General features: G+C 38.4%; 1 protein-coding gene across 1 annotated transcript; it reads right to left on the bottom strand.

Moving 5' to 3' along the window:
* LOC107646681 lies at positions 8,799 to 9,500 on the bottom strand. The gene has a single exon (XM_016350849.1). It carries the CDS (start codon positions 9,498 to 9,500, stop codon positions 8,799 to 8,801), a length of 702 nt encoding a protein of 233 aa, XP_016206335.1.

A 9,768-nucleotide genomic window follows, 5' to 3' on the forward strand; every position in this document is an offset into this window, starting at 1 on the left:
TATATACGTATGAGCTTAGAATTGTCGTAGTCTCTAATTAACCTTTGCTTTATGACACGAGGTAAAGCTTAGGCTAATTAGGGTGTTACATTTAGTGGTATCAAAGCGGTTCGTCCTCGTGAGCCTGAGGGATGGACCGATTGTGCTTCATTGCATACTCTGTGTGTCTTTTCTTTGATGCTATTAGGTTATCTACTTGATATGTGCATAGCATGCTTGTTTGTGAGTGCCTATTTGGGATAATTGAAGCATTAGGCTTTTGATATTGAGATTGATCACCTTGTTATCGATTGTTTGGTGTAGATAGGAACCCTAATGGCCACTCCCGGGCGAGGTCGAACACGTACACGAGAAAGTAGGAATGAGCAGCCAACTGATAACCATGCCGGGTTCATAGCGGCAATGGCGAATCTCGCTAATACCATGGAAGCTAATGCTGCTGTGACTCTGCAAGCTGTGCAGAGGTTAGGCCAACCGGCGGGGAATGGCAATGGGAACAGAGAAGGAAATGCCAATGATAATGCTGAGGGAAATGGCGATAACACGGGAGGAGTTCCGATGACCTTGGACACGTTCCTCAAGGTTCATCCGCTAACTTTCCGAGGATCTACAAATCCTACTGAAGCGGATCATTGGTTCCAAGCCATGGAGCGTGCTTTACAGGCGCAACATGTTCCACTCAATCAGTATGTAGAGTTTGCCGCTTATCAGCTTGCGGGAGAGGCCCAGCCCTGGTGGCAAGCAGAGTGTCGCTTGCTACAGCTCCAGAACGCTGATGTTTCATGGGAGGTGTTCCAAACGGCCTTTTACAAGAAATACTTCCCTGAGTCTGCAAGGGAAGTAAATGAGATGGAACTGATGCAGCTGAAGCAAGGTTCCATGTTTGTGGCAGATTACACCAACAAGTTTGAGGAACTCTGTAGGTTTTCTGGGGTATGTCAAGGTGCCCCGGAGACTTACAAGAGCTGGAAGTGCATTAAATACCAGAGAGGTTTAAAGGATAGTATTATGATTGATGTGGCACCTATGGAGATCCGTTGGTGAACAAGGCTAGAGTGGTGGAAGAATATGCCAAGACCGTGGCGACGACCAAGGACACTCATGGAGGGAGCTCTAGTCAGGGGCGTGGCAAGTACTCCCATCCTAGATGTCAAAGCTTCAAAAGAGGAGGATAGCGCCTCAAGGTCAACGAGGTTTCAGGAAGAACACTCAGACTCAGTTTCAATATGCTAAAGGGAGAGGAAATCTGAGTAAGAATTCTCTGGATTTGACTTGTGTATGTTGTGGGCGTTTTCATCCTTTTGACTCATGCAAAATTGGTTTAGCTGGTTGTTTCATTTGTGGGTTGCCTGGCCACATTACGAGGGATTGCACTCGTGGGAGGAACCAGAATGCGGGCCAAAGTCAACATCAAGGTCGAGTCTTTGCTGTGAATGCCAAGGATGCTTCTAAGGCAGATCCGTTGATGAGAGGTATATGTCTAATTGGTGATAAGTCCTTAGTTGCATTATATGATACTGGAGCTTCGCATTCGTTTATTTCGTTTGCTAAAGTTGAGGAATTAGGTTTGAAAGTGTCAGAGTTACCTTTTGCTCTGCATGTACATACTCCGCATCAGACAGTTATGACTATAGACAAGTAGGTTTCAAGCTCGAGGGTAGAGACTTTGTGCATAATTTGATTTGTTTACCAATGGTGGGGCTAGAGATGATTTTGGAGTTTGATTGGTTGTCGAAGAATCGGGTTTTGTTGGATTGTTTTGAACGGATAATTCGGTTTATGCCGGACGGAGAAAATAAAGCGGTGGTAGCTACGGGATATTACTTGAACTCTGTAATGGTGCACTATAGTGGGGAGGAGTGTCATGGTTATATTCTGTTGGCTGCTAATGCGTTGGGCGATGCCCAGAAATTAGATCAGATACCGGTGGTTAAAGATTTTCCAGAAGTGTTCCCGGAAGATATCCCTGAGTTCCCACCTCAAAGGAAAATTGAGTTTGCGATTGAATTGGTGTCGGGAGCCGGACCAGTGTCGATTGAGCCTTATAGAATGGCTCCGACAGAGCTGTGATGAATAGATTTTTGATGGTATAGAATTTCACTAATGAAATCTCGTTACAAGTATAGTTTCTAAACCAACAAATAATCCTTTCAGACAAAAGATTGTTTGTCACTAAAACAAACCCCTAAAATTAATAACCGAAGTATTTAAACCTCGGGTCCTTCTCCCTAGGAATTGCAATAAAGTGTTCTTGTTATTGGTTATGGAGAATGTTTTGGGGTTTTGATAAGAGACATGAAAGATAAATTACAAGGAAGTAAACTAATGGCTAAAAAGGTCTTGGCAAGGTTTGGTGGTCAAGGATCTCTATCCTTATCACTAACCACAACATGAGTATGTTTTGGTGAGGATTTGTTTAATGTATATCACAAGTGGAATATTTTTTATGGCTCCTGTGGATAAGTGAAATAATCCAATCTATATGGATTTTTATGAATCTCACTATGTTAAAGATATTATTGGGATATCTTTGTTAAAAGTTATCCAGAATAAGTTAGGGTTAAACTACTTTGATGCATTGGATGATGTTGCTTCTAGTATAGAGAATAATGGGATGCATGAAAATATGAAAATGTTAGAATTTTCAGTTTTTTTTTAATTATTGTTAATTTTGTACATGTTATACTTTAATTATTATATTTATTGACATATTTATTTTCAAATATGTCTATAATTCATTGTATAACATCATGTTGCTATTTGCTTCTTTGGTTGTCTGTTATTTTTAAATTATTTTTGAATTTTTTCGCTTTTTTTTATTAATTGCACCTGTAGTCCTGGTGTGTAAAAAATTGTTAAGAACAATTCAAAAGCAAGCACTATCCAGAATAGATCAATGACAAAAAAGAGAGGGTATGTTCATTTTTTTCTGATTTAATATTATACTAGTGTTACATGAGTTCTTGATTTTATCATTCTCTGTATAAACTAATTGGTAGTTAAGTTTGTTACAATCAAAATGTATTAGGTAGAAGAATTACTTTCTATTTAAGAATATTTTGTATAACATCATCTTACATCTTTGATTGTTATCATTTTTAGTTTGATGACATTTTTCTATAAATTATCATTGAAATAAATAGATATTTTGTTCTACATCATTGCAAGATATTTACAAAGCATGATGTCAAGGCTGATCGAGTTGTAAGTTTGCATAATGATAGTTTCATATTTATTAGTTACTTTAATTTTTTTGTGGAATTATTTTTTTTTACACAGTATATCCCGTATCAATTTGCTAAGTTACTACTTGAGTCAGGAGGATCAGAAAATTGGAAGTTTGTTGTTGAGGAATCAGAGATTACTACAAGCTTTGAAATGAATGTTTTAAAAAGTAAAGGCAAAGAACGAGAATACAAAATTGGTCCTAAATGAAAAGATTTTGTGAAAATACACAAACTTAAAACCAGAGATTCATCTGTGTTTGGGATGGTTTCGAAAGACTGATCAACTGATTCGAGTTTCTGTAACTAAGAAGTAGTACTTTAGTTGGTTTGAAACTTTTTTATGTTACTTTTGGATATGTATTACATTTTGAAACTTAGGCTTTTCATGCTCTGAAATTTAAAATATGTGTAGTGGGTGAATTTGTTACTTAATCTATGTAATCTTTTGTTATATGGTATGTGTAACACCCTACCACACAGAGTCTTATGCTTAAGTCATAAAGCTGAGGTGGCAAGGTATTACGACCTCTAAAAGTAAAATATATAATAATAATAATAATAATAAAAAAGAGATAGTATACTAGGCGCCTTGGAAAATAGGTAAAACAAAATCGCAAAATCAGAAAGCGCAACCCTCAGAAAACGTGGTTACTTGCGTGAGAAGGAAACGAAAGCTCAACAACAAATATATACAGATGACACGAGTAGAGGGTCAATAATACAAAATAACAAGCTCCTAACTCAGCATGCGAAGCCAAGGCTGGCCGGAGAACATATACCTACATATATATATATATATACATAATAATATCCCAAAAGAACATGTTCAAAACCCTAGTTCTCCAAAAAAACCTCTAAGAGACATAAACAAAGTATTCTTACATATAAGCGAAGAAACTATACATATATATACATCAAAGTAACAAAAGGAGATCCCAAAATAAACCACTTCACCGCAGAAACTTCAGACGCCTACCGAGGTGCCGCTCGACCTGCATCTGAAAACAACAACACAGTATGGGATGAGAACCGGAAGTTCTCAGCATGGTAAAGGTGCCACGCATATAATATATAAGGTCTTGGGAATGCCAAAGGCAATCCTAGAATGTCGACTCCCAAATTCCAAACCTTAAAATCACTAAACAGAAATCATAAAGAAGGTGGTCTTCTAGGGAACTCTAAACCTAGCTTAAACTTTAACCTTAACTCTAAACATGTCCACCTTATCCACCAAATCTGCACATATACAATATATCAAGCTCTATTCCACTATCACCATTTCAACCACAATCTACAATCTTTAAACATTCTTTAACTTACTCCTTTAATTCATTAATAACAACTCATAATTATCATTGACAAATCAACAAGCCATAATTACCAAAATCTCATCAACACATACCACAATATCATCAACTTATCATTAATAACTCCAATATACTCATATTCATTCCGTTTCCCACTTCATAAGCATCAATAATTCATCTTTTGGCAATCCATCATTTAAATGCCAACATCAACAACCAAGCCAAAACACAACATTCGTCACGGAGTACTAATCAATTTACATACTCATGAATTCATGCCTATCTTAAAGTCAACTAGCCTAAGTTTTCACAAAACATTATATATTACATACGTGAAACCTAAACCATAACTTGGCCGCTTTTCCACATATTTCCCGAGGCAACTCACCAAGGTCACACACACAACCCCCACAAGTCTAAATTCAATAAAGCTTTAGCGCCAATCTTTCACCAAGCCTCCATTGTACTCCATTATCTTCAACATACACATATACAAGCCTAATTCACATGTATCATGCCCAAATTTAATACCCAAACTCATATAAACGAGAATTAACAGAATTTGAGAACCCTCACCTTCAATATATCTTGATTGAGCAAAGGCCCATAAGTTCCTCAAGCTAAACTTGAACCTAGAGAACCAAAATCACAAATTTTCAACATGGATTCTCACTAATTTTTGAAAATTGGAGGGGTAGAGAGGCCGGAGTGTTAGGGTGACTTATCAAAGAAATTGATCCAATGGAATCGTAGAGCTCGACGCGGTGATCATGTGGCCGCAAACGGTGCAACGATCGGAGCTCGGAGCAAGAAGTTATGGTGGATTGAATTTTTGACCAAGGGTTTGGAAGTGTTAATTGTTCTTCCCCCTTCTCCAAATTCTGCAGCATGAAATGGAAAGGAGAAAGGAAGGGAAGCTGTGTCCCTTAAAGGCTAATGAGCTGAAATGGGCCTTGGGCCCGGTTCGGCCAGTTCGGCCCAATCTTAGGTCAAATTCTTTGAAATTGGTGTCAAAATTCTCGTTTTAATTAGCTCTATCATATTTTAATATAAAATTTATATTTTTAATTTTCTTTATAAAAATTTAATTTATTGACTAATTATTCGCTAATTTTTCGGGGTTTACATCCTACCCACCTAATTAAGAATTTTGTCCTCAAAATTCAGATTTGATTACCTGAAAAGAGGTGTGAGTAGTGGTCTCATTTCGAATTCAATACTCCTCGGTCTTAATCACTTGGTCTCAACTACTTACCGCTCCTAATCTCGTCGAGATAATTTCTAAGAAAGTGCAACTTCCTTTTTCTAACTATCTAGGTCTTCACTTCCAATTAAATCATTTGGTTGGGATCGCGTAGTTAGAATCTTAGTTTGAATTTCACTAACCCTTTCTCTATTGTTTCGGTTTTCAATTTAGAACCTAGGTTATCAAATCTTTCGGGGTTGGGTTAATACCGGAGTGACTAACGTACCACGCCACCTTAATGTATAACCTGATCATTTTTCCTCTGATAGGTAAAGGGTGGATGAATTTTCGTCATTCAATTCACAATTACCTAACGGTATTAAATCCTTCGATTACTACTAAAAGTCTTTCTACCGGGGTGTCATCGTGGCACCATAAGGTTGCATTCACTCACATCCTAAGTCCTTGATTAATGTATCATTAGGTTCAAATGTGATGAATCTCGACACAAATGTTGCTTTCTCCTCTCAATGTTCGAAATCTTGTTATTAACGCGTCGATTGAACCGCATGCAACGATTTATATTTTTAATTTTCTTATTAAAATTTAATTTATTGACTAATTATTCGCTAATTTTTCGGGGTTTACATCCTACCCACCTAATTAAGAATTTTGTCCTCAAAATTCAGATTTGATTACCTGAAAAGAGGTGTGAGTAGTGGTCTCATTTCGAATTCAATACTCCTCGGTCTTAATCACTTGGTCTCAACTACTTACCGCTCCTAATCTCGTCGAGATAATTTCTAAGAAAGTGCAACTTCCTTTTTCTAACTATCTAGGTCTTCACTTCCAATTAAATCATTTGGTTGGGATCGCGTAGTTAGAATCTTAGTTTGAATTTCACTAACCCTTTCTCTATTGTTTCGGTTTTCAATTTAGAACCTAGGTTATCAAATCTTTCGGGGTTGGGTTAATACCGGAGTGACTAACGTACCACGCCACCTTAATGTATAACCTGATCATTTTTCCTCTGATAGGTAAAGGGTGGATGAATTTTCGTCATTCAATTCACAATTACCTAACGGTATTAAATCCTTCGATTACTACTAAAAGTCTTTCTACCGGGGTGTCATCGTGGCACCATAAGGTTGCATTCACTCACATCCTAAGTCCTTGATTAATGTATCATTAGGTTCAAATGTGATGAATCTCGACACAAATGTTGCTTTCTCCTCTCAATGTTCGAAATCTTGTTATTAACGCGTCGATTGAACCGCATGCAACATGGTCGACAAAATTAAAGCTTCAGATCTCTTCTTATTGTGGTATACTACTCATTCCATCTTCCGTATTTTAAAATTTTTGTTCCTATTGAGTTATCACCTCGATGGTTATATTTAGGAACTATACAAGCTGAATGACAACGTTCACAAGGAGAAAAATCAAAGTGCATTGTGGGAAGGAATTCAGCTTGATCTTGTGATAGAGAGAGAACAGGGAATATCAAGTCAAGTAAGCTTCAACTGACTTCTGGAGAGTGCGGATTGCAGTGAGCAACTCCACTCGCGGCAAATTTCTCAAGTTCAGGATTTACACAAGTACACTTAGACAAGGCTCATGCAAGTATGAAATAGTATTGGGAAAGTAATCGTTCCATTGCAAATGTCGAAAAGCTCATCGAGTAATCACGAACTGTTTATAAATGTTTTGTAGGACCAAATGATGAGAGCTGAAAGAGTTGGGAATTTGTGGGAGATTGCGAGTAGGCTTACGATGAGATTGATTCTAGTTTGTTTGATGACATAGTAAGGGTTGAATTCGTGATTGATAGTGGTGAAAGTTGATTGCGTGTGAGTTGAGAACAAGTACACGTTTTCAAGTTAAAATATGAAGTTGAGGCATAGAGGAGTCGAATAATTTAAAAGGACTATCTACTCCAATTGTTAAAAGGGATTCCAAATTTAAATAAAACTATGAACTAAGAATTAGAATCGGGAGAGTTACCAAATAGCCAACGATGGTGTTGAAATAAGCTCGAGTAATGAGTATGGAAACGCTTGGCTGCTGACTTGCGATGTAACCATGGTACACGGACGATTTGATAAAGGTGATATTGTGATTGGCTTTTAGATTGAACTGTAGTAAGTTGATTATCGAAAGTCTTTCTGTTGTTATCTTCCTCTTCCTTTGTCATCACCGGTGTTTCACACTGGAAATGCTTAATTAAACGGACTTCATTTCTATCACCCATCTCATCTGACTTTCCAAGCTCTGCTGTTTTTAACGGTGTTATGGTACACAAGGTAACCATGAATGATTTGGTCCTCGGCTCTAATTCGTATCGCTACTCACTCTTCCTCGCCACCTGAGTAATTTGCAGCTAAAAGCTAAATTCGTGTCATGCCTCTTCCTCGCAATTTTGGGTTATTAAGTTTGACACCTACAATCCTAGTTTATCTTAAGTATGGGTAAGTGCGATGTCTCACTTCCTGTATGCAAATAAAATTTTAGGTATCAGTCTTCAGTTTACCTTTTCCTTCTTGTGACCCACCGTCACCTTGGGCCCTCTTACGTGAACAAACTATTGTCTTATTCCCCTGATTCGCTTATCTCTAAGAGTCTTGATTATTCGTCCAACACCAACTAGAAACTTCACTAAACTCTGCAAGCTTTGACGGCAATATCCTATTCGGAATGATTTAGTTTGGTTCTCAGTTCTAACCTGGGTCTTTCTTCCCTATTTTAGGCTATGAGTAATCATGGTATTCTAGAATAATACATTGCTCCTCAAATTTAATCATAGCAATTACCTCAACCTGGTGATAGTGATCTATCTACATCATGAGTTTCCACCACGTGGATTAGGATAGTCCTTAACTAAATGCCCGGGTGATCCGCATCGGTAACACAGTCCTTGCTTGTTTTTATGATGCCTATTGGGTCGGTAGTTCTCATTTCTTTTGAATTCTTGACTCCTTGGTGCCAAGTTCTGATGGTAGTCTCTTCAGCGGGACTCCCGGTTATCATTCTTTGCCACAGCTGCGTTCCTCACACATTCTTCAGCTATTCGGCTCTTGTTCATAAGTTCAGAAATACCCTGATATCCATCGGTACAACAAAGCTCAGAATATCACTCCGAAGGCCTCCTTTATACTTGATACATTTCCACTCAGCAAAATCCTCGGGAGCTCCTTGACAAATCCGTGAAAAGCAATACAATTTCTCAAATCTACTAGTGTACTCAGTAACAGTCATCTGGCCTTGTTTCAGCTGAAGCAGTTCAAGTTCCTTAGCATTTCTGACTGAACTGGGAAAGTACTTCTTATAAAACTCTATTTGGAACAATTTCCAAGATATTACAACCCCATTAGGCTGCAGAATTTGCCTCGTGCCCTGCCACCAATGCTGAGCCTCACCTTGCAGTTGATAGGTTCCAAACTCAACCCACTGCTCTTCAAGAACCTGCTGAGCCTGTAATGCTCGTTCTATAGCTTGAATCCAGTTGTCCGCATCGGTAGGGTTTGAGGTTCCTCTGAAGGTCGGAGGATGAACCTTCAAGAAGGAGGAAAGCATCATAGGACCATCATCGCCGTTATTGCCATTATTTCCTTTGTTTATTTGATTTCCTAAAGCTTCGGCTGTCGCTTGCATCGCCGCGGCCATATTCCCTAGGGCAGCCATGAAGTCTACAGGGTTAGGAGGATTGTTCCCTGTCGCTTCAGGCATAGCATTGTCTATTCTGCCTCTACCTTGCCTGCGTCCGTGTTCGCGAGTCGACATCTGGTCCCTATACACACCAAACAAGTGATATCAAGTTGATCAGTCTCAATATCATAAGTCCAATGCTTCAGGTCCCAAATGCATGCTCATGAACGTTTATACAACATATATCAGTTAGATATCCTAATAGCACATAGACACATCCACAGAGAATGCACAGAAGCATAATCAGTCCGTCCTCAGGCTCTATAGGAACGAACTGCTCTGATACCATAACCATAATGTAACACCCTACCACACAGAGTCTTATGCTTAAGTCATAAAATTG

This window comes from Arachis ipaensis, chromosome B06 (genome assembly GCF_000816755.2).
Source record: "Arachis ipaensis cultivar K30076 chromosome B06, Araip1.1, whole genome shotgun sequence".
Taxonomy (NCBI): Eukaryota; Viridiplantae; Streptophyta; class Magnoliopsida; order Fabales; family Fabaceae; genus Arachis; species Arachis ipaensis.

Coding starts and splice junctions, on each gene's coding strand:
- LOC107646681 (XM_016350849.1), bottom strand. CDS start 9,500: ATGTCGACTCGCGAACACGGACGCAGGCAAGGTAGAGGCAGAATAGAC.